This window comes from Eleutherodactylus coqui, chromosome 1 (genome assembly GCF_035609145.1).
Source record: "Eleutherodactylus coqui strain aEleCoq1 chromosome 1, aEleCoq1.hap1, whole genome shotgun sequence".
In the NCBI taxonomy this organism is placed as follows: domain Eukaryota; kingdom Metazoa; phylum Chordata; class Amphibia; order Anura; family Eleutherodactylidae; genus Eleutherodactylus; species Eleutherodactylus coqui.
Window position 1 is genome coordinate 453,758,035 of NC_089837.1, and position 25,844 is coordinate 453,783,878.

Here is a 25,844-nt window from a genome sequence, read left to right on the forward strand (position 1 = left end):
AAAAAGTAGTAATTCAGCTGCCCTGATGGATCGGATCCATCAGGGCAGCTGAAAATTCTCACCTGGCTTGTCGGCGGTGTCCCCCGGAGATCTGGTCCTCCCGGACCCGCCGCCGGCCTTCTCCGCATGCGTGCCAGACGATGACGTCAGGCGCATGCGCAGAAGCCCGGGAGCTCCGGGAAATTTAAAATCTCCTGGCTCCCGGCTCCTGAAGGTATCCATTGGATAGCGGCGATCGCGAAAAACTTTAAAAAGTAAAAAAAAAGTAAAGCTTCACCTCCCCTCATGGATCGGATCCATGAGGGGAGGTGAAAATACTCACCTCTGCCCTCCCCGATGTCCCAGGTGCCCGAATCCCCGTCTGTGCATCGCGCCCGATGTCAATCATCGGGCGCGTGCACAGACGGGCTCGAGCCCCGGGAAATTTAAAATCCCTCTGCTCCTGACTGCCATGTGTAGCCAGGAGCAGAGGGATTTCACCAGGGACATGATCACTGTCATCCAATGGATGACAGTGATCATTTAAAGTTTAAAAAAAAAGTGTAAATAAGTAAAAAAAAAAAAAAAAGTTTAAAAAAGTTAAAAAAGCTTGCGTTTCATCTCCCCCCACAGATCATATCCGCGGAACTTACCCCAGCTTCTGCGCACGCGCCTGTCGCCAAAATGGCGGACGCATGTGCAAAAGCTGTGGTAATTTAAAATCTCCCTGCTTCTGGCTACAAAACTTAGCCGAGAGCCTGGAGATTTCACGGGCGGCCGCGGTGAGTGGTTCCTGATCCCGTGTTCGCCGTTATCCAATGGATAATGGCGATCACGTAAAAGTAAAAAAAAGGTGAAGGTTCATCTCCCCTCAACGATGCGATCAGTGAGAGGAGATGAAACTTTTTACCAGAGGCCTTAGTATTTGCACCCCGACGCGTTCCTCCTCCGTGAACTTTCCCGGATTCTGCACATGCGACCGCCGGCAAAACACCAGACACATGCGCAGGAGATGGGGAGGCCAGGAAATTTAAGCCTGGAGCAGTGACGGGTGGCCTCGTTGAGCGGTCGCCGGTCACGTAATAAAAAGGTAGCGATCTATCATAGGTCGGTCTTACATGACTGGATAGGAATTACGGATTCCGCATGCATCTGATCCGCGGTAATACGCAAATCAATCGCATTGGATTACACAATTCCGCTCACATTAGCGGGTCGGAATTGTGTAATCCACTCGCAGAAAAGAGAACGCAGCAGGTTCTATTTTACCGCGAATATCCGCAACATAGAGCCCATTGTGCTCCATGGTCGCGGATATACCCGCTGCCCATACGCAACTACGTTGTATACGGGCTGCGGGTATCTGTGTCATCGCTAAGCGACGGTGCGGGAAATACAAACAACAAAAAAAGTACTGCACATGACTGCCCATGTAAGTAGGCAGTTATGCGCAGTACATTACGCAGCCGTATGCAGGGTCACAGCCGGGCTCACACATGAGATCCACTGCGGGCCTCCTCAAGCGGATTCCACCTAAGTCTGCGTGAGCCCGGCGTTATTCAGACCGCTACCTGTAATACGCAATTTACAAGGCGCCCCAGGAATGTTCGCCTTCCTGCAGTTCCAGGAGCAGCTTCTTGAGCGTCTTCTGTGTGAGACCGCCGCACCTCCACAAGCTTACGGAGACTCACAGAGCGCCACTTTTTACACCCCATACCCACTACTGAGGTCACAAAATACCCCCCAAAAAGCATGAGAGGAGGGGGGATGCCCAGTTTTATTGCCCCATGTGCCCATCCCAACCAGCCTCCGTAATTACCCCTGTCTTCAGAAATACTACACAGTTCACATTATTACTTTTATCTAAGATTTGGGGAACGCCGAAAAGGGCGTGGAGGGCTAGGGGTGTGGGGGGGGGGGGGGGATTTTTTTAAGGTGTCAATTTTTATTCCGTACAAGTGGGCAATGGGGCCTGGAAATTATTCAGTTGTGCCCTGCAATCCAACGGGTGTTTCCTCCATTATAGGCCTTGCCATGTTTCCTGTAAGTAGATTAGGGCCACAATGGGTATGTTTTTGAACACGGGACAAACGGGGGTATCCATTTTGGGGTGAACGTCTTCATTCCTATGTACACTGTACAAAAAAAACAGTTTTTAAATTGACGAAATTGCCCAAAAAATTAAAATCGTAATTTTTTCCTTCTGCTTTACTTAGATTTATTCAAATACTGTGGGGTCAAAATACGCAGTACACCCCTAGATGAATTCGTTAAGGGGTCTAGTTTTTAAAATGGGGTCATTTGTGGGGGTTCTTTATCGTTTTGGATGCTCAATGGCTCTATAAGTGGGCAATGTGGCCTGGAATTTATTCCGTTGTACCCTGAAATCCAACAGGTGCTCCTTCTATTATAGGCCTAGCTGTCAGAACCTGCAACTCTCGGGGCCGCCGTGCCCGCACCACCGGTCCTGCCACCCGGGCTACAGGAGTGCGGCGTAGGGGAGCTCCGGTTCTGGTGATCTCCCCGGGCCGCTGTAAGACTGGTCGCCGCCGGGTTGCTAGGGAGGCAGCTGGTGCTTCTAGTCACTTGACTACCAGGCTGGCTTCCCTAGTAACGGTCTGTGCTGCAAGACTGGGGGCGTGCCCCCAGCACCTCCCTGATTAGCCCTGCTGCTGTCAGGCTCCCCGCCCCAATCAGCTTCTGGGGCGGGAGCACTGACAGCATTTAAATATGTGTGTTTTCCTGTCAGGCGTTGCCAGTGTTAGTTTGGTTCTCCAGCTGCACCCGCGTTTATCCTGACTGCTCTTGTGACCTCGGCTTTTCTGACACCTGCTTTTGGACTTGACTACGTTTTTGCCTGACCCCTCCGTACTGCGTACCCTCTTGTTGCCTACCCGGATTGTCTGACCATTCTACCGTTGTTTGTCTCAGTGTCGGTTTGTCTCCCGTGTCCCGCTTCCCTAGTGAGGGTAGGGACCGTCGCCCAGTTGTCGCCCTGGGGGTTAGCCCAGGGGGGCAAGTAGGCAGGGACAGGGGTTGCGGGATATCTCAGGGACCCCCATATCCCGGACACTGTCCTGACAGTAACACTGGCCGAACGAAGGTCAGACCCTTGCATCCGCCCGGCAACTTTGAGCCCCTCGATGGAGGCCGTGGCGGCTGTAGCAAACCAGGTCCAGGTCCTTACGACCCTTGCCCAGGACCTAACAGCCCGCTTGCAGCCACGGGAACAAGTGGCAGCTGCAGGTCCCATGCAGCCCTCGTCCGCTCCAGGAACAATGTCAGAACCTCGAGCCACGCTTCCGGATTGCTTCTCCGGAGAGAGAGACCAGTTCTTTGCATTTAGAGAGAGCTGCAAACTCTACTTTGATCTCCGCCCCCACTCCTCTGGTACTGAATACCAGAAAGTGGGAATCGTAATTACCCGCCTGAGGGGAGAGCCCCAAAATTGGGCTTTCTCGCTACCAGCTGGCTCTCCAGCCCGACTATCCCTTGACGTTTTTTTTTCCGCCCTGGGTCAAATTTATGACGAACCCGACCGGGCGGGCTACGCAGTCTCCAAACTTCTGGCCCTGCGCCAGGGTTGTAAGATGGCGGAGGACTACTGTTCCCAATTCCGTCAACATTGTACGGAATCCCGGTGGAACGATGCCGCCCTAAAAGACTTATTTTTGACCGGTCTGTCTGAGGGTCTCAAGGACCTACTTGTGGCCCACCCAGAGCCTAGAACCCTGGAGCAAGCCATGTCGCTGGCTATTCGAGCCGACCGACGTTTGAGGGCCAGACACGCCGCTCGGACCACCCCACTCCCCACGTCTACTTCTTCGACTGACCCGACCTTTTATCCTCCCACCACCGAGGCCATGGAGCTGGGAGCCGTGAACCCCAAGCAACGACGGGAACACCGCCTGAAGAAGAACCTCTGCTTCTACTGTGGGGAGCCGGGTCACCGCATTGCTACCTGCGCTAAGAAGCCACGGCAGGAAGAACTCCCGCTCCTAGGCAGTTGTCGGGGGGACTGTCTAGGAGCCAAGGTACTCCCTGTGTTGTCCAAAATGTTAGTGCCTTGCACCCTAGAATTTCATGCTTTCCACCGTACTGGGCAAGCCTTTGTTGATTCTGGGGCTGCGGCTAATTTCGTTAACTTTAATTTCGTTGCTCAACTGTCCGGGGTTTTGTTACGTTTAGAGACTCCGATTCTGGTTTCAGGAGTGGACTCCACTCCATTGCAAGCAGGGGTGGTTAATCTGGTTACCCCTGAAGTAAGGTTTACTATAGGAGCCTTACACGTGGAAACCTGCACCTTTCTAGTGATGAGAGATTTGTCTGTGGACGTCGTCCTAGGCCTCCCCTGGCTCCGGGAGCACAACCCGGTAGTAAATTGGGACACGTTGGAACTGGTAAAGTGGGGTCCCCGCTGTGCCAACCACCTTTGTGCGGTGAAGGTGGGAATCTCCACCTGCGAGGGGAGCCCCCTACCAGAATACCTCTCCGAGTTTTCTGACGTGTTCTCCAAACAATTATCTGAAGCTCTGCCCCCTCATAGGGAATGGGACTGTAAAATAGACTTGATTCCTGGGGCCAAACTTCCTAAGGGCCGCATTTATAACGTTACGGTTCCAGAGAGAGAATCCATGAGGGACTACATCCAGGACAGCCTGGCCAAGGGGCACATCCGGCCCTCAGAATCCCCGGTGGGTGCCGGGTTTTTCTTCGTTGAGAAGAAGGATGGGGGTCTCCGGCCCTGTATTGACTATAGAGAGCTAAATAAAATCACAGTCCGAAACCAGTATGCTCTTCCACTCATTCCTGACCTCCTCAACCAGGTCGCTGGTGCCCGATGGTTTTCTAAACTTGATCTCAGGGGAGCATACAACCTCATCCGCATTCGGGAGGGGGATGAGTGGAAAACCGCCTTCAATACGCCCCTCGGGCATTTTGAATACCTAGTCATGCCTTTTGGATTGTGTAACGCCCCCGCCATTTTTCAGGGGTACATGAACTCAGTGTTTCAGGATATCATGGGGGTGTTCGTGGTTGTATATCTAGACGACATTTTGATTTTTTCCTCCGACTTGCCGAGTCACCATACTCACGTTCAGACTGTGCTAGCTCGACTCAGACATAACAAGCTGTTTGCTAAACTCGAGAAATGTGTTTTCGGGGTACAAAAGATATCATTTTTGGGGTATATCATCACGCCATGCGACTTCCAGATGGATCCTGAAAAGGTGAAGGCCATCACGGAGTGGGCCCAGCCAGGGTCGTTGAAAGCCCTTCAACGCTTCCTCGGCTTCGCCAACTACTATCGCAAATTCATTAAAGACTTCTCCGTGGTGGCTAAACCTCTAACGGACCTCACCAGAAAGGGGGCAGATGTGAGGACCTGGTCTTCTGAGGCTCTGAGGGCCTTCAATACCCTAAAGGCGGCGTTCTCTTCGGCACCTGTCCTAGTACAACCGGATCTGTCCAGCCCTTTTGTGGTGGAGGTAGATGCCTCTGAGTTTGGTGTGGGAGCGGTACTGTCCCAAGGTCCCTCCACTCTCACCAACCTTAGACCGTGTGCCTATTTTTCTAGGAAGTTTTCTTCCACCGAACGGAACTATGATATAGGCAACCGGGAATTGCTGGCGATTAAGTGGGCTTTCGAAGAGTGGAGGCATTTTTTGGAAGGAGCCCATCACCAGATCACAGTACTCACAGACCATAAAAACCTCACCTATCTAGATTCCGCTAAGAGGTTAAATGCTCGGCAAGCCCGCTGGGCCTTGTTTTTCTCTCGGTTCAATTTTGTTGTTACCTATAGACCCGGTTCTAAGAATGTCAAGGCTGATGCCCTGTCTAGGAGTTTTGGTTCTCCGGAACCTTCCGAGCCGGAGCCTGAGAGCATTCTCTCCCCTGGGGTGGTCCTCGCTGCTGTCTCCTCCGACCTTTCACCTCTCATTCACGCCGCTCAACAATCTGCTCCTGAAGCCCTTCCGGAAGGCAAATTATTTGTCCCGTTGTCACTGAGATTGAAAGTGTTAGAGGAGACACATGCTTCAGTCCTAGCTGGACACCCCGGCATCAGGGGTACTCTGGAGTTAGCGGCCAGACTCTATTGGTGGCCGCACATGGCCAAGGATGTACGGGTATTTGTGTCCGCGTGCCCGGTTTGCGCAAGGGGGAAGAACCTCAGGAGACGTCCTGAGGGGCCTCTTCTGCCCTTGCCCATTCCGTCCAGGCCATGGTCCCATTTGTCCATGGATTTTATTACTGATCTGCCATCCTCGCTGGGGAATACGGTCATTTGGGTAATAGTTGACCGTTTCTCCAAAATGTCTCATTTTGTTCCACTTGGCAAGTTGCCTAACGCCAAACTTTTGTCTGAGATGTTCATCAAGGAGATTGTTCGATTACATGGGATCCCCGAGGATATTGTGTCTGATAGAGGGGTTCAGTTCGTCGCTCGCTTCTGGCGAGCCTTCTGTAAAAATCTAAACGTTAATTTGTCCTTTTCATCCGCTTTCCATCCCGAGAGTAACGGACAAACGGAACGGATGAACCAAGAACTTATCCAGTATCTGCGACTGTTTGTCTCTGATAACCAGTATCAGTGGGCCAACTACTTACCTCTCGCCGAATTTGCTATTAACAACCATGGTAACTCGTCGACCCAACTGTCACCTTTTTTTTGTAACTATGGGTTCCATCCCCGGTTCTCGCTTTCTACTCCTTTTGTCTCGAACAATCCGGCCGCTGACATATCCGCTGAAGAACTGTGCACAGTTTGGGCCCAGGTTCGTAAGAACCTTCAGGGTTCCCAAGAGAAACTGCGTAAATACGCAAATAAGAGACGTACTATCTCTGCACCTTTTGTGGTCGGGGAGCAGGTTTTATTATCATCCAAGAATCTGAGACTTAAGGTTCCCTCCCTGAAACTTGCTCCTCGGTTCATTGGCCCATTTACGGTTTCTCAGGTTATCAACCCGGTGTCATATAAGTTGGCACTTCCTGACCCCTGGAAGGTCCACAAGGTTTTTCACAAGAACTTGCTTAAGAAGTATGTGACTCCAGTTCTCCCCACCCAGAACCCGCCTCCTCCCTCTCTGGTACAGGGGGAACTGGAGTATGAAGTAGAAAGGCTTGTGGATGCCCGACGGGTTAGAGGTGGGCTGCAGTACCTGGTCCACTGGAGAGGATTTGGCCCTGAGGATAGGACGTGGGTCCCTGCCAGGGACGTTCATGCGCCACGCCTAGTCCAGTCATTCCACAGGGCTTTCCCGCTTAAGCCCGCACCGGGCCATGGGGGTCCGGTGTCCCCCCGTAGAAGGGGGGGTACTGTCAGAACCTGCAACTCTCGGGGCCGCCGTGCCCGCACCACCGGTCCTGCCACCCGGGCTACAGGAGTGCGGCGTAGGGGAGCTCCGGTTCTGGTGATCTCCCCGGGCCGCTGTAAGACTGGTCGCCGCCGGGTTGCTAGGGAGGCAGCTGGTGCTTCTAGTCACTTGACTACCAGGCTGGCTTCCCTAGTAACGGTCTGTGCTGCAAGACTGGGGGCGTGCCCCCAGCACCTCCCTGATTTAGCCCTGCTGCTGTCAGGCTCCCCGCCCCAATCAGCTTCTGGGGCGGGAGCACTGACAGCATTTAAATATGTGTGTTTTCCTGTCAGGCGTTGCCAGTGTTAGTTTGGTTCTCCAGCTGCACCCGCGTTTATCCTGACTGCTCTTGTGACCTCGGCTTTTCTGACACCTGCTTTTGGACTTGACTACGTTTTTGCCTGACCCCTCCGTACTGCGTACCCTCTTGTTGCCTACCCGGATTGTCTGACCATTCTACCGTTGTTTGTCTCAGTGTCGGTTTGTCTCCCGTGTCCCGCTTCCCTAGTGAGGGTAGGGACCGTCGCCCAGTTGTCGCCCTGGGGGTTAGCCCAGGGGGGCAAGTAGGCAGGGACAGGGGTTGCGGGATATCTCAGGGACCCCCATATCCCGGACACTGTCCTGACACTAGCCATGTGTCCTTTAAGTAGATTAGGGCCACAAGGGGTATGGTTCTGAACACGGGACAAACGGGTATCCATTTTGGGGTGAAAGTCTTCATTCCTATGTGTGCTATACAAAAAAAACAGTTTTTAAATTGCTACAACTGCCAAAAAAATGAAAATTGTAATTTTTTTCCTACTGCTTTGCTTAGATTTATTCAAAAATTGTAGTGTAAACATACACAGTACACTCCTAGATAAATTCGTTTAGGGGTCTAGTTTTCAAAATGGGGTCATTTGTGGGGGTTTCCTGTCGTTTTGGCCACTCAAGGGCTCTACAAGTGGGCAATGGGGCCTAAATCACCTTCATGCTAAATTTCTGTTCTGAAAGCCACCGACTACTCCTTTCATTTTGGGCCCCGTTGTGCATCCAGACAAAAGATTAGGGCCACAATGGGTATGTCTCTGAACACCGGACAAACAGGGGTATCTATTTTGGGATGCAAGTCTTCATTCATGTGTGTGCTGTACAAAAAAAGCAGTTATTAAAATGACAGAATTGCCAAAAAAACAAAAATCTAATTTTTTTCCTTTTGCTTGGCTTGAATTCATTCAAAAACTGTGGGGTCAAAATGGTCAGTACACCCCTAGATAAATTCGTTAAGGGGTCTAGTTTTCAAAATGGGGTCACTTGTGGGGGTTCTCTATTGTTTTGGCTGCTCAAGAGGTCTACAAAAGTGCTATGGGGCCTAAAACGCCTTCAATAAAAATTTATGTTCTGAAAGACACCGACTACTCCTTTCGTTTTGGGCCCCGTTGTGCATCCAGACATAAGATTAGGGCCACAATGGGTATGTCTCTGAACACGGGACAAACAGGGGTATCCATTTTGGGGTGCAAGGCTTCATTCGTGTGTGTGCTGTACAAAAAAGCTGTTTTTAAAATGACAGAATTGACAAAAAAATGAAAATCACATTTTTTTCCTTTTGCTTGGCTTGAATTCATTCAAAAACTGTGGGGTCAAAATGGTCAGTACACCCCTAGATAAATTCGTTAAGGGGTCTAGTTTTCAAAATGGGGTCACTTGTGGGGGTTCTCTATTGTTTTGGCTGCTCAAGAGCTCTACAAAAGTGCTATGGTGCCTAAAACGCCTTCAAGCTAAATTTATGTTATGAAAGGCACCGACTACTCCTTTCGTTTTGGGCCCCGTTGTGCATCCAGACATAAGATTAGGGCCACAATGGGTATGTTTCTGAACATGGGAGAAACAGGGGTATGCATTTTGGGGTGTAAATCCTCATTTTCATGGGCACTATAGGAAAAAAATATGTCTTTAAAATGACATATTTGCAAAAATATGAAATTTTATTTTTTCTCCTCTAAATTTAATTAATTCCTGAAAAAAAAAACGGTGGGGTCAAAATACTCATGACACCCCTCAGTGGATACATTAAGGGGTGTAGTTTTAAAAATGGGGTCATTTGGGGGGGTATCTATTATTCTGACACTAATGAGCCTTTGCAAACTTGGCTTGGTGCAGGAAAACAAAGTGTTCCTCAAAATGCTGAAAAGTAATGTTAAATTTGTACGTCATTAGAGATGAGCGAACGTACTCGTCCGAGCTTGATGCTCGGGCGAATATTAGCGTGTTCGGGATGCTCGTTACTCGTAACGAGTACCACGCGATGTTCCGGTTACTTTCAGTTTCCTCTCTGAGACGTTAGCGTGCTTTTCTGGCCAATTGAAAGACAGGAAAGGCATTACAACTTCCCCCTGTGATGTTCAAGCCCTATACCACCCCCCTGCTGTGAGTGGCTGGGGCGATCAGATGTCACCCGAGTATAAAAGTCGGCCCCTCCCGCGGCTCGCCTCAGATGCCTTGTGACTCAGTTAGCTGAGGGAAAGTGCTGGTGCCGGAGCTGCTGTAGGGAGAGTGTTAGTAGTGAGTGTAGGCTTCAAGAACCCCAATGGTCCTTCTCAGGGCCACATCTATCCGTGTGCAGTACTGTGGAGGGTGCTGTTAGCAGTGTTGCATTTTTTTTTTTTAAGTCGGCTGTGCAGAGCATTGCGACGGCAGTAATACTACAGGGAGAGAATTGTGTAGGCAGGGCACAATTATTTTTTTTTTCAAAATCGTCTGTCTGCAGAGCATTGCGCCCCGCATTAATAGTCCAGGGACAGAAGTGGTGGTTAGGCAGGGAGAGTGTTAGGAGTGAGTGTAGGCTTCAAGAACCCCAACGGTCCTTCTTAGGGCCACATTTAACCGTGTGCAGTACTGTGCAGGCTGCTGTTAGCAGTGTTGCATTTTTTTTTTTTTTAAGTCGGCTGTGCAGAGCATTGCGACGGCAGTAATACTACAGGGAGAGAATTGTGTAGGCAGGGCCAGAAGATATATATTATTGATTGAATATAGTCAGTGGGCCTTTTCTTTTTAAAAAAAGGGAAAAATTCTATGTGCCCTGCCTCTGTCAGTCCTCAGCGTTCTGTGTACGTGTGTGGTGGGTGTAGATAGTAAACAAATCATCAGCAGCCAGCTACGTTTAACAGCAGGCTTGCGCCAATTTATTTCCTGCCTTCCTGGGAAAAATCACCGCCCTGCTGCACTTCATATAACTGCATTTCTGTGGAACTGATTTCTTATCTGATTGAATATAGCCAGTGGGCCTTTTCTTTTTAAAAAAAGGGAAAAATTCTATATGCCCTGCCTCTGTCAGTCCTCAGCGTTCTGTGTACGTGTGTGGTGGGTGGAGATAGTAAAAAATTCATACGCAGCCAGCTACGTTTTACAGCAGGCTTGCGCCACTTTCTTTCCTGCCTGGGAAATTCCTTGCTCAGCTGTAGTTAATAACTCTGCAACACTAAAGTTCTGTGACACATTTGCAGGGGCACAACACAGTTATTAAACTTATTATTCAGTGAATAGACGCAGTGGGCCTTTCCTTTTACAAAAAGGGAAAAAAGTATATTTGGCCTGCCTCTGACAGTCCTCGGGGCTCTGGGTACGTGTGTGCTGCGTGGAGAACGTTAAAAAATCAGACGCAACCAGCTACGTTTTACAGCAGGCTTGCGCCACTTTCTTTCCTGCCTGGGAAATCAAATCACTGGTAATACACGATGCTGAGGGGTAGGGGTAGGCCTATAGGACGTGGACGCGGGCGAGGACGCGGAGGCCCAAGTCAGGGTGTGGGCACAGGCCGAGCCAGTGCGGTGGCCAGGGGTAGAGGCAGGGCCAGACCGAATAATCCACCAACTGTTTCCCAAAGCGCCCCCTCGCGCCATGCCACCCTGCACAGGTCAAGGTGCTCTACGGTGTGGCAGTTTTTTTACAGAGAAGCCTGACGACCGACGAACAGTGGTGTGCAACCTTTGTCGCGCCAAGATCAGCTGGGGAGGCACCACCAACAGCATGCGCAGGCATATGATGGCCAAGCACCCCACAAGGTGGGACGATGCCCGTTCACCGCCTCCGGTTTGCACCACTGCCTCTCCCTCTGTGCCCCAACCTGCCACTGAGATCCAACCCCCCTCTGAGGACACAGGCACTACCGTCTCCTGGCCTGCACCCACACCCTCACCTCCGCTGTCCTCGGCCCCATCCACCAATGTCTCTCAGCATAGCGTCCAGACGTCGCTAGCGCCACAGTTTGAGCGCAAGCGCAAGTACGACGCCACGCACCCGCACGCTCAAGCGTTAAACGTGCACATTGCAAAATTGATCAGCATAGAGATGCTGCCGTATAGGCTTGTGGAAACGGAGGCTTTCAAAAGCATGATGGCGGCGGCTGCCCCGCGCTACTCGGTTCCCAGTCGCCACTACTTTTCCCGATGTGCCGTCCCAGTCCTGCACGACCACGTCTCCCGCAACATTGTACGCGCCCTCACCAACGCGGTTACTGCCAAGGTCCACTTAACATTGGACACGTGGACAAGCACAGGCGGGCAGGGCCACTATATCTCCCTGACGGCACATTGGGTGAATTTAGTGGAGGCTGGGACAGAGTCAGAGCCTGGGGCCGCTCATGTCCTACCCACCCCCAGAATTGCGGGCCACAGCTCGGTGGTGGTATCTGCGGCGGTGTATGCTTCCTCCACTAAAGCACCTTCCTCCTCCTCCTCCTCCAACGCAACCTCTGTCTCGCAATCAAGATGTGTCAGCAGCAGCAGCACGTCGCCAGCAGTCGGTGTCACGCGGCGTGGCAGCACAGCGGTGGGCAAGCGTCAGCAGGCCGTGCTGAAACTACTCAGCTTAGGAGAGAAGAGGCACACGGCCCACGAACTGCTGCAGGGTCTGACAGAGCAGACCGACCGCTGGCTTGCGCCGCTGAGCCTCCAACCGGGCATGGTCGTGTGTTACAACGGCCGTAAGCTGGTGGCGGCTCTGCAGCTCGGCAGCCTCACGCACGTGCCATGCCTGGCCCATGTCTTTAATTTGGTGGTTCAGCGCTTTCTGAAAAGCTACCCCCACTTGTCATACCTGCTCGGAAAGGTGCGCCGGATCTGCGCACATTTCCACAAATCACACATGCACGCTGCCACCCTGCGCACCCTGCAACATCGGTTTAATCTGCCAGTGCACCGACTGCTGTGCGACGTGCCCACACAGTGGAACTCTATGCTCCACATGTTGGCCAGACTCTATGAGAAGCGTAGAGCTATAGTGGAATACCAACTCCAACTTGCGCGGCGCAGTGGGAGTCAGCCTCCTCAATTATTTACAGAAGAGTGGCCCTGGTTGGCAGCCATCTGCCAGGTCCTTGGAAAATTTGAGGAGTCTACCCAGGTGGTGTGCGGCGATGCTGCAATCATTAGCGTCACCATTCCTCTGCTATGCATCTTGAGAAGTTCCCTGCAAAGCATAAAGGCAGACGCTTTGCGCTCGGAAACAGAGCCGTGGGAAGACAGTATGTAGCTGGATAGTCAGAGCACCCTCCTGTCTATATCTCAGCGCGTTCAGGAGGAGGAGGAGCATGAGGAGGAGGGGGAAGAGACAGCTTGGCCCACTGCTGACGGTACCCATGCTGCTTGCCTGTCATCCTTTCAGCGTGTATGGCCTGAGGAGGAGGAAGAGGAGGAGGAGGAGGAGGATCCTGAAAGTGATCTTCCTAGTGAAGACAGCCATGTGTTGCGTACAGGTACCCTGGCACACATGGCTGACTTCATGTTAGGATGCCTTTCTCATGACCCTCGCGTTACACGCATTCTGGCCACTACGGATTACTGGGTGTACACACTGCTCGACCCACGGTATAAGGAGAGCCTTTGCACTCTCATTCCCGAAGAGGAAAGGGGTTCGAGAATGATGCTATACCACAGGGCGCTGGTGGACAAACTGATGGTAAACTTCCCATCCGACAGCGCTAGTGGCAGAAGGCGCAGTTCTGAGGGCCAGGTAGCAGGGGAGCCGCAGAGATCAGGCAGCATGTACAGCGCAGGCAGGGGAACAATCTCCAAGGCCTTTGCCAGCTTTATGGCTCCCCAGCAAGACTGTGTCACCGCTCCCCAGTCAAGGCTGAGTCGGCGGGAGCACTGTAAAAGGATGGTGAGGGAGTACGTAGCCGATCGCACAACCGTCCTCCGTGACGCCTCTGCCACCTACAACTACTGGGTGTCGAAGCTGGACACGTGGCCTGAACTCGCGCTGTATGCCCTGGAGGTGCTTGCTTGTCCTGCGGCTAGCGTCTTGTCAGAGAGGGTGTTTAGTGCGGCTGGGGGAATCATCACAGATAAGCGTACCCGCCTGTCAACCGACAGTGCCGACAGGCTTACACTCATCAAGATGAACAAAGCCTGGATTTCCCCAGACTTCTCTTCTCCACCAGCGGACAGCAGCGATACCGAAGCAATACGTAGGCTGCACCCGCGGATGGAAGCATCGTTCTCTATCACCATCCAAAACGGGGACATTTCTGCTTCATCAATCTGTGTATAATATTCCTCCTCCTCCTCCTGCTCCTCCTCCTGAAACCTCACGTAATCACGCTGAACGGGCAATTTTTCTTAGGGCCACAAGGCTCAGTCATATAATTTTTCTAAACAATTTTTATACGTTTCAATGCTCTTAAAAGCGTTGAAACTTTAACTTGAACCAATTTTTCGTTCAACTGGGCTGCCTCCAGGCCTAGTTACCACTTAAGCCACATTAACCAAAGCGATTAATGGGTTTCACCTGCCCTCTTGGTTGGCCATGGCCAATTTTTTGGATGTACATTAGTACTGTTGATACAGCAATTTTTGTGGGCCCTCGCCTACAGTGTAATCATAGCAATTTCTATGTTCTTCGCCTGCACTCATGGTACAGAAAGGTGTGTGGGGTTGGCCTACACTTTAGCTACATAAATGTAACTTGTGCCTTGTCTATACTGCAGCTACTGAAATGGAACGAAGACTGCGCTCCCACTATACTGCTGCTTCGGAATTGTTACTGGGGCCTGTCTTGAGTGCTACTATTACTGAAATGGAACGAATACTGTGCTCCCCCTATAATGCTGCTAGTGATATGTTAGTGGGGCCTGTCCTAATGCTACGGCTGAAATGTTACTAATTATGGGCTCTGCCTATACCGCTGCTAATGGTATGTCTCTGGGGTGTGGAAACAGAGGCTTCCCAAAGACATGATGGCGGCGAGGCCATTTCCCACCAACGCTGTTACGGACACGTGGAGAGGACACGTAGTGCCTCAAAAACATCCCCCGCCACAGCCCACTTAATCCTGGCCACATTCCGAAAACCAACAAAATAAAACCGCGCTACTAGGTCCGCAGTCACCACCACATTACCACCAACGCGGTTACTGTTAAGGTACATATTACCAGTCTGACTGGGGCATGCAGTGTGGGCCGAAGCCCACCTGCATTAAGCACGACATTACTACCTCAGCTGTGTTGGGCAATGCAATGGGATATTTTTAGGTACCGCCGGTGGGTTCCAGGGAGCCACCCATGCTGTGGGTCCACAGGGAATTATAAATGCATCTGTTTCCACTTCTAAAGAACCCCAGTCAGACTGGGGCATGCAGTGTGGGCCGAAGCCCACCTGCATTAAGCACGACATTACTACCTCAGCTGTGTTGGGCAATGCAATGGGATATTTTTAGGTACCGCCGGTGGGTTCCAGGGAGCCACCCATGCTGTGGGTCCACAGGGAATTATAAATGCATCTGTTTCCACTTCTAAAGAACCCCAGTCAGACTGGGGCATGCAGTGTGGGCCGAAGCCCACCTGCATTAAGCACGACATTACTACCTCAGCTGTTTTGGGCAATGCAATGGGATATTTTTAGGTACCGCCGGTGGGTTCCAGGGAGCCACCCATGCTGTGGGTCCACAGGGAATTATAAATGCATCTGTTTCCACTTCTAAAGAACCCCAGTCTGACTGGGGCATGCAGTGTGGGCCGAAGCCCACCTGCATTAAGCACGACATTACTACCTCAGCTGTGTTGGGCAATGCAATGGGATATTTTTATGTACCGCCGGTGGCTTCCTGGCACCCACCCATGCTGTGGGTCCACAGGGACTTCACAATAGGGAGTTGTACCTGCCTGTGTCTATGAATTAAAAAGCCAGGTCTGACTGGGGCATGCAGACACCTTGACAGAATGAATAGTGTGTAGCACATAGGTTCCCCATTGCTATGCCCACGTGTGCAGCTCCTGATGGCGGTGGCACAGGATTATATTTCTCATTGCTTCTGTACAGCATTGTGGGCTATCGCCCCGCCCCTTTTAAAGAGGGTCGCTGCCTAGCCGTGCCAACCTTCTGCAGTGTGTGCCTGCGGTTCCTCGTCATGGCAGACGCACTTATAAATAGACATGAGGGTGGTGTGGCATGAGTGCAGCTGAAGGCTGCGCAGGGACACTTTGGTGTGCGCTGTGGACACTGCGTCGTGCGGGGGGGGGGGGTTGGGCAGCATGTAACCCAGGAGAAGTGGCAGCGGAGTGTCATGCAGGCAGTGATTGTGCTTTGTTGGAGGTAGTGTGGTGCTTAGCTAAGGTATGCATTGCTAATGAGGGCTTTTCAGAAGTAAAAGTTGTTGGGAGGGGGGGGGCCCACTCTTGCCGGTATTGTGGCTTAATAGTGGGACCTGTGAACTTGAGATGCAGCCCAACATGTAGCCCCTCGCCTGCCCTATCCGTTGCTGTGTCGTTCCCATCACTTTCTTGAATTGCCCAGATTTTCACACATGAAAACCTTAGCGAGCATCGGCGAAATACAAAAATGCTCGGGTCGCCCATTGACTTCAATGGGGTTCGTTACTCGAAACAAACCCTCGAGCATCGCGATAATTTCGTCCCGAGTAACGAGCACCCGAGCATTTTGGTGTCGCTCATCTCTATACGTCATCTAAATGGTTAAAAAAAACAAAAAGTTTTTCAAACATGTATTCAGAATAAAGTAATCAGATGGAAATATATATCTTATCAAAAATTTGTACAGTATGTTTGGACATATTTGAGATATTGCAGTTGAAAATGTGAAAAAAATGACAATTTTTTCAAAATTTTCCCAATTTTGGCGCTTTTAATAAATATACAAAAATTATATCGGTTTCTTTTTACAACCAAAATGAAGTACAACATGTGGCGAAAAAACAATGTCAGAATTACTTGAATATGTAAAGCCTTTACGGAGTTATGCTATGTTGAACGACGCATGTCAGATTTCCAAAATTTGGCTCCGTCACTAAGGCGCAAACAGGCTTCGTCACTAAGGGGTTAAAGGGGGTTTTCCAGGGAGAATACTACTGCTGACTTATTCCTAGGATAGGTCATCAATAGTTGATCAGCTGGGATCCATCGCTCGGGACCCAGACTGATCAGCTGAGCGAGCGGATGCTGTCAGCACCACAAATACACAGAGGTCAGAACGGAAGCAGCAGAATTCTCTGCACCGAACTCTGTGTAGTGGTCAGCGCTTGTAACTAAAGGCACAGCTCGTGGTGATGTCAATGAGACCCCAGCCTGCAGTTAAAGGCATCGGCCACTACACAGAGGTCGGTTCGGAGACTTCCACTCTGACCTCTGTGTATTTGCGGCGCTGGCAGCATGCACCTGCTCAGCTGAGGGTAGGTCATCAATAGTATTCTCCCTGGAAAATCCCTTTAAGATCACAAATGGATAACACAGGTAAAGGCCCATTTAGACCCAACGATTCTCGCTCAAAAATTGCTCGAAGCCACTTTTGAGCGAGAATCGTTTGGTCTAAATGCACGGACATCATGCAATTTTCGTGCACTACTCGTTCATCGTTCAATTCTAGTTTTCTTGAACTGAGCGATGAACTCTTATCAGTGGTGCAGGCTATTATCAGAGTTGGCAGCACTGATAAGATTCTTACAGCCCGTGTCCCGCTGGTAGTTCACAGCAGGACGCCGCCTGTAATCGCAGAGAACAATACAGCTGTTTACTTAAGCAGAACAGCTGTATTGTTAGCTTAAAGATAGCGGCAGTGTCCCGCTCCGCCTGCATAGCACTTTAGTAGCTACTTAGCTACTATAGACTATGCAAAGATTATCGCTCAAAAGTGTCATTTAAACTGTCATTTTATACGGTGTGTGAAGATAGGTCTTGAACTATCTTTCGAAGTGTTAGATCTCTAACAAAAACATGTGTTGTTTTTCGTATGATGCCGCTCAGGATGTGAGCACAGATGCCAGGAGAACAAGCCGTGATCCTGCAGCGGTCGCCTGACTTCCAGTGACCGCTGCTAACACAATAAATGCCGAGAGTACAGTGCTGTATCCTACCAGGGGTAAGATAACAAACAGCGGTATTAAAGGGATGTTGTCCAGTAACTGTACAACCCCTTTAATATAATAAATATCAAATTTATTGAAAATTTAATGTACATTTTCAGTCTGATATTGATCTCATAGACCATTGCAACCATAGGATCTGTTCCTCACATTTGGCTCGTTGCTCAGAGCAGTCTTGAGCTGTGGCATCAGACGTATCCCCCGGACAGTTGCATCTCTATGCCTATAGAGCTGTATAGATCTACCATTTAAACGGAACTTGTCACTAGGTTTCATCAGCTAAACCACCATACAGCTGAGAAATGGCTTCCTAAACACGGCCCTGCTGAGTGTCCACTCCAGGATTTTGGATAAAAACTTACAATCCAGCGCATGCTGTGAAAATTGCTCAAATTTATATGGGTAGTCCCATCCTTGTGGGGAGTCGCACAGTCCGGGCTTGATGCTTTACAGGCTGGAATATGTCGCAAGAAAGCATCATATGCTGTCATAAACTAGTATGCTTCGCTTCGTGCATGGGCTGGGTACTGCTGGAGCTGCCCTGTCATTACTAGTCAATATGGCACCTTTAATATGAAGTTATACCACCTCTGTACATCCCCAAACGGGCACTGTCATTTGGTGTATTTCCCTAGAAGTAGCTGGGGTACTACATTGTGGTATCCTCCATCAGACTTTATATTTTGTATGTATGGAAAACCAAAATATGAAACCGGAGGCAAACTAAGATCCAGTAGAGGGCCCGTGCAACTTTATGGGGAGATTTGTACAAAATTTTATGTCTGTGTACAGGAGCTGTAGTGAGACCGTCCTGGGGCCAATTCTTTACATTTAATTTCAGAGATAGCTAAAGAAAATCATAATGGATAACCATGAAAAACCTGTCAATGCACTTGGCATGACCAAAGAAATGTGATATTTGATGAACCGCTATAAATCTGTTGCATTTGGTCTAGGTCTACGGCTGGGGATATAATGGCACTGGTCAGCTTGGAGTTGGAGGAACTGGAAACCAACTAATTCCCTGCAAAGTGGTGTTTGTTAATCAAGTGTGTATAGTTCAGGTGAGAGATACTCTTGTAGTGGTCCAATATCCTTAAGGGCTAATTCCAACAATGTACGTTTGAAAAACTTTTGTTTTTTTTAACCATTTAGGAGACGTACAAATTTTTATTTTTTTTTAAATCAATTTTTATTAGATTTTATAATTAATTACATACATTTGAAATATTGCATATATATATAGACAGTAAAGAAAAAGACAATATTAACTTAACTGACTTAACTACTAAGGCAAGACAGGTTGCGTAGTTGCATTCTCTGAGGATGTATTTCTGGCTGGAACAGTAACTGTCTGGACATCCCTAATATAGTCTTGCAATCAACTAACTTACTTAATATTAAGAGATTCTGTACAACCATTGTTGTTCGCGTTCTTGTTTAACTCAACATACTGCAAGTTGGGTACAGACATCGTTTAACTTTCATCACGAGACGTACAAATTTAACATTAATTATCAACATTTTGAGGAACACTATTTTCCGGCACCAAGCCAAGATTGCAAAGGCTCATAGGTGTCAGAATTATAGATAACCCCACAAATGACCCCATTTTAGGAACTACACCCCGTAGTGTATTCACTGAGGGGTGTCGGTAGTTTTACAGATGACATTACAACCGTATGTCATCAGTATTTTAGCACTACTAGTTCAATATTCCTACACATTTTATTAGGCAAACGCAGGAAAAAAATAGGATCATGCTGCATTAAAAGACCATGAATATATGGCCGTGTGAATAGGTTGTATTTGATCTGTTTTGCAGACTGGAATACGAAGCTAGTGAATAAAGCAGGTCTTAAAGCGGCCTAATGGTGCAACCATAAGTGATAAACACTGGGCCACTTCTATTGGAGTAGATTATCTGTGTATAGCTGATCTCGTGCTCGTAGATCTACGAGGGCAGTTTCATCTTCTGTAATTCCTTACAGATTGTATGTGGCTACAGCCATACTATGGGACTGACTGACCAAGGCTATCTCTACTCCTGGGGAGCCAACACCAACGGCCAGCCAGGTATTGGCAACAAAAGCAACCAGGTTTCTCCAGTTAAAGTTGAGACCCATGAAAGGTATAGTAGATTGGAGGATTTCACTGACTATGCTGCACAAGACATTCTAGCGGGACATTTTCTTTTCAGTCAAAACTGCTAGCAACGGCACACTTTAAAATGAATTTCTGGTTGATTAAAAGGAAGGTAATAAAGTCACTTACCTTTATTAATGTCCTGCTGCTCCCATTCTGGTGTTTCCCATGTTCTACATCATGGTCCCTCTCAGTGGGCTCAGGCAAGTGATTGCTTTATGATTGGGATTGGTAAGGAGAGTAATTAACTTTTTTTATGCCATTTTGAACTTAAAGACCTGGCTATTAGCTGGACGACCCCTTTAAAGAAAACTTGCACACTTAAGTCCTAGAATATCCTTTTATTTTGTTGGTCATCAATAAATTGGCAGGGATCCGAGCAGCAGGTCCCTGATAGTCAGTCGATTTCTGTGGCTGCTGTCACTGTGGTCAGCCCAGGACGTGCTGACCATAGTGCAGCGGTCCGGGTCAGTATTGTAGGCGCTGCTTCCTTTTGAGTTAAATATGAGCTGCGTTTGCAATTCCAGCCTGGTCTACTGCACCGTGGTCAGCACTCTCTGCTTCCTGCGCTGACCATGGTGACTATGACCAGGAATTGGCTGATTGGCAGGAACCCACCGCTTAGATCACCACTGATCAAATGACCGGTCGGTCATTAAGAGAGAAAATACAATCCCAGAATACCCCTTTAACATGCATTCCAGTATTGCAGTTTTATTAAAGTATATGACATTCATAGTTTACATCTTCTGGACTATTTAAAAACAGATTGCTGCTAGCAAACTCAGAAACTGTAACCACAGAAATTGTCGCTGCCAGTGCTCAATAGTTAATATGGTAAGAACACCATATTATACAGACAACTGGTGAACTCCTCCTGCAGCGCTAATTTCTGTGGTTACATCTGAATCTTCTTTCATAGTCAGAAACTGTATTCAAAATTCACCGAGGCAATCTGAGGATAATGGGTGAAATTTTGCTTGTGTATTAAAAAAGATTAGATGAAATTTGGCAATGTCAAACACCTCCACTGCCCCATCAACTTCCTGGCCAGATTTGAACACTAGGCTCACTTTTGGCATCGGCATACTATTGAACTGGTTCACTGTTCCCAACAATTGGTACTTCCCAGAACAGTGAAATCTTGCGGTTCTTTCAGAACATCACCAGATTTTAAATACATCGACATAGGATGTATTTTCTGCTGTGGAAATCTTCTTTTGTATTTTCTTTGCTGCAAATCTGTGGCAAAATCCATGTTTTTACAAATTTACAGCACATCTTGGATTAGATTTTCCATGGTGGTGGATTCATAGTGTGTGTCCTCATGCATTTTCTTAACAATTTTCGTTGCTAGTGCTGTCAGGACTACAATTCTTTCATCAGGGAAGGTGTACCGGCCTTGAGGTGTGTATTCTCCAGCTGCTGTTTTCAGCAATTTCTGTTCAACTTGATTGTAGCAAGGGTTCCAATTCTGTTGGGCAGCAGGGACACAGGATTTAAAGTAGTGCACACTTCCAACTTCAGTCTTGGGTTTTCACAAAAGGAGGCCTTGTACTTGGTCAAGTGGGCATTGGTCAGCCAGTGGAGAACTTTTTTAGCATCCATCAATGTTAGGACCAAATGAGGCATCCGTGCTGTGAGTTCTTGGCCCAGGGTAAGCTTGTCAGCTTCTGTGACCAAGGCCACCGTTGCTGCCAGTACTCTCAGGCAGGGAGGCCATCTCATGGGCACATTGTCAAGTTGTTTAGAGAGATAGGCAACAGGCTGATGCAATGATCCAATCATCTGGGTGAGACCACCGATCGTTCGTCCATTTTTCTCATGGACATAGAGAATAGTTTCCCCAGATTACGTAAACCCAGTGCGGGTTCCTTTAGGAGAGCTTGCTTGATGCTGTTATAGGTCCTTGTGTGTTCTTGTTGCCAGAAGAATGAGGCATCTTCACCTCCCTTTGGAATGTCATAGAGGGGGGGGGTCATAATCTAGTGCAGGACTGGAGTCACTTGCTGTAGCTGCTGCTGGTGGGAAACGTGGTCAAAGAGGCAGCTGGGGTCTGGTACATGGGATGACGGCCCAGACGGAACGCTACTTGGCCTACCTTTGCCTTGATTAGAAATGGCCCCATATATTTTGGTCTGAGCTTGGAATAAGGGACATGGCTCTTCATATTCTGGATAGACAGCCACACCTTGTCCCCTACCTGAAAGGCAGGAGAGGCCCTACAATGGCGATCTGCAGCTCGTTTGTAGTTCGTCTGAACCTCCTGCAGTATTTTCTTTTATTTTCTGGAGTTTCCTGTAAGGTTAATAGTCTCTGGTTGGCCGTGGGGACAGGAGGCCCGAAATGAACACAGGATGTAGTCCATAGTTTGCAAAATATGGACTCTGCAAGGTAGTAATGTCTGGCTTTATTATAAGCGAACTCCGCCGTTGGTAGGCAGTCCACCCATGCGTCCTGGAGATGAAGAATCAGAGATACTGTTCCAGAGTTTGGTTTGTCCTTTCGGTCTGACCATTGGACTGAAGATAGGTTTACGGTGATATCCAGGGCCGCGCAAAGGTTCTTCCAAAAATTTTATGTGAGCTGTATCGGAAACTACGTCATCTGGTATTCCATGCAGTCTGGAATGTCTCTGATCACCAGTTCTGCTGTATACTCTGCTTTGGGATCCCTTTGGTGGGGATGAAATGGGCCATCTTAGTAAGCTGGTCAACCACCACTCAAATGATGGTCATCTCTTTTAATGGACGGAGATCTACAATAAAGTCCATAAATATGAATCCACAAAATCTAGAAGAAACCGGAAGTGGCTGTAGAATACCAAAAGGACAAGCTTGAGGTATCTTGTTCCATGCACACATATCACAGGAGTTGACATATTCCTTCACATCTTCCCTGCAATTTGGCAACTAGAAAAATCAAGGCAGGAGCTCCAGGGTCTTCGTGATCCTGGGATTGTCAGCAAGTTTGGAGTCATGGATCTAATTTAGGACCTCAAGTCAACCTACTTCTGGAATGTACAGATCCTTAGATGTACATCCAGAACCCTTTTTTGTATGAAAGCTGTATTTCTTTGGAAGGTTGCTTGAGGAAAAGGTCGCTTTCATACCCTTCTTTCACCCTTGTTAGCAATTCCTTAGGGTTAAAAATTCCCCCCAATTGCCTGGTCAGAAAGTTGAATCTTGAGAAGAATAAGGCCCATTGTACTTGTCTCACTGATAGTCTTTTATGGTTCAAAAAATATTTTATTCACTGCCACATTAATATCGAAGCATACATAATGAAAATACGATTACAATAAAGAAGTAGCAATACAATACCCATTCTGTTTTGCTATTCAGCTACCCCACATTTTAGGCAGCAGTTATAATATAGTTCCCCAGTACAACTTCCTCCAAAAGAACCAACCGCTCAGGGAAAGTAAAGAGCAAAGGAAAAACGACAGAAACAATAGACAGAGACAGAAAAGAAAAAGAAGGAAGGCGAAAATATAGGGTGGGGTAAGGGAAGGGGATAGGGATATTCTGTCCACATTGACCATGGTTCCAGCTTGTACTCTCAGTCCTATCAATGTCTAGTACATTTGGCAAGGGGTATCTCAAGACAATCAGGGAATAAGGGCACCATTATCCAACCAGGTGTTCAGTTCTGGGGAGGAGCGGAACTGAAGCCACACCGCCCATACTGAGTAGAATTTGGTGAAACGCATCTCGACCTTGGCACACAGCTCCTCCATGTATTTTAGATTGTCTAGAGACTCTAACCACATCAATCTCGTGGGGGGAGTTGTGGACTTCCATTTGCTAGAAATGATTTGTCTCATGGCTAGCAAGAAAAAGCGCAACAAGGAGCCTTTTATGTGGGACATCGAGCCTGGGATCATAGATAACAAGGCGATTTCAGGGGTAAGGTTGATTACCTGTTTGCAGACCGCTGTGTACAGCGCTCCTACCTCCTGCCAGAGTGGCTGAATTAGCGCACAGGACCACCACAAGTGTACTAAAGTCCCCCTCTCTCTAAGGCATCTCCAGCACAGATCCGTATACTGGGGGTCTGATAGTCTTTTAGCAGTTAGGAGAAATTCTAGATTTCTATGGTCTGTAAGAACAGTTACTGGTTGATGAGCTCCCTCCAGAAGGTGTCTCCATTCAGAGAAAACCAGATCAATGGCTAAAGGTTCCTTATTCCCAATGTCAGTTTCTTTCTGCAGGCTATAAGATGTATGATAAAAATGCACATGGATGCATCTGCATTTTATCTCCAACTAATTGAGATGGGATTGTACCCACTGCTGATTTGGAGGCGTCAACTTTGATGGCAAAAGGCAATTCTGTATTTGGGTGGACCAGTACCGGTGCTGACGTAAAGGTGGTCTTTAATCTTTCTAAGATATCCTGCACCACTGGCGCTGGGGACCTTGTAAACACTTGCATTTTCTTCAAGAGCAGTGATAGGCAGGATGTTTTTTTGAAAAGTTCTTCATAAATTTCCTGTAAAAATTTGCAAACCTGACAAAGAATTGAATTTCTATTATGTTCTTGGGAATAGGACAATCCACAACAGCCTTAATCTTGTTCAAGTCTCCACTCAGACTGTTTGGAGAGAGATATACCCCAGAAACTGCATTTGGCTCTGTTCAAATTCACATTTCTTTAGTTTGATATAGAGGTTGTTCTTCCAGAGTCGCTCTAAAACCAACCAGACATGGTTACAATGTTCTTCCTTGTGTTGGAGAAAATAAGGAGAGTTGCTCAAGATCCTTTTATTGATAAAAGATTGGAACAAATGGCCGGAAGATTCATACATAGAGGTTATCCGGTGTCCCTTGTGAAGAAAGCGGTTGAGGGGATACGTACCCTGGATCGTAGAACATTGTTGACCCCTAAAGTGAAGATGACGGTAACTAAAAGAATACCCTTTATTTCTACCTTTAATCAGCATAGTGGTAGAATATCGGCTATTATTAACAAATATTGGCCTTTACTGTCCAGGGGCCTAAACACTGTACCAGAATTTGCTACAAGACCTATGATGGCCTACAGGAGGCCCCCCAATTTACGAGATAAGCTTGTTAAGACATCCATGCCTGCTGAGAGACAAACACAGCGGTTGTTAGCTTCATTAAAGCATGGGAATTTTCCTTGCCTTAATTGCACGTGCTGCAGATATCTGGTTAAAGGTGATTTTTTTCACCACCCCTTCACAGGAAAGAAGTTTAAAATTCATAAACGTTATACTTGTACTTCCTCCTTTGTCGTCTACTACGTGACCTGCCCGTGTGGTTTAGGCTAGGTAGAGAGACGACCATGGAAGCCAGATCCCGCATCACTAAACAGAAAAGTACCATCCGCACTAAGTGCTTGGATTTACCCATACCCAGACATTTTCACGATCACAAACACAATATTAGCCAGTTTAGGTTTCGCATCACTGATGGAGTGCCTCCACTAGATAGGGGAGGAGATAGGGAGTCTCTCCTTAAAAAGAAAGAACTCCGCTGGATTCATACTCTGAACACTATGCATCCATATGGTTTAAACATGGAATATAACTTTATGCCATATATTTGATTCTCTTTGCTTCCTCTGTAGTAAATTTTTGTCACTTTTGTTTTTAACTAATTGTTGTCTTGTTTGGTTTTATTGTAGGTTTTGTTCCTGCTCTGGTTTGAGCCTCCATGCCACTTGAACCCTACTGCCAGAATGATCTCTGAATACTATTGGAATTAATTATGTCCTGCTCTTTATACATGATTGGTATGGTGATTTTTTTTTTTCCTTTACCCCACTCCCCCCTTCTTTTTTTCCTTTTTTGTGGTTGAAGTTTTGCTTATATACTTTATAGATGTATGACATGTATTTTCTATGATATTTGAGAGTATTTGACCAATAAAGAATTTTCATAGTACACATGTACGGAGTGGTTGGCCAATGCCATCTATTGGTTGGCGCAGCTCCACTGTCTGAGCACAGTGTGGGTTGGCCGGCGCCATGCTTTGGTTGGCGA

The 25,844-nt window shown here is 48.1% G+C and overlaps 1 protein-coding gene across 1 annotated transcript in view; it reads left to right on the forward strand.

Annotated features, from left to right (window-relative positions):
• The window catches only part of LOC136612883 (RCC1 and BTB domain-containing protein 1-like), a 41,462-nt gene extending 15,823 nt beyond the window's left edge, over positions 1-25,639 (forward strand). Inside the window, exons 3-6 of the mRNA XM_066593620.1 lie at positions 17,572-17,686; positions 18,647-18,754; positions 19,682-19,821; positions 25,487-25,639. Coding sequence (XP_066449717.1) covers positions 17,654-17,686; positions 18,647-18,754; positions 19,682-19,821; positions 25,487-25,526 — 321 coding nt within the window. The 5' untranslated portion in view covers positions 17,572-17,653 and the 3' untranslated portion in view covers positions 25,527-25,639. The remainder of the gene's footprint in view (positions 1-17,571; positions 17,687-18,646; positions 18,755-19,681; positions 19,822-25,486) is intronic.
• Positions 25,640-25,844: the final 205 nt, after the last annotated feature.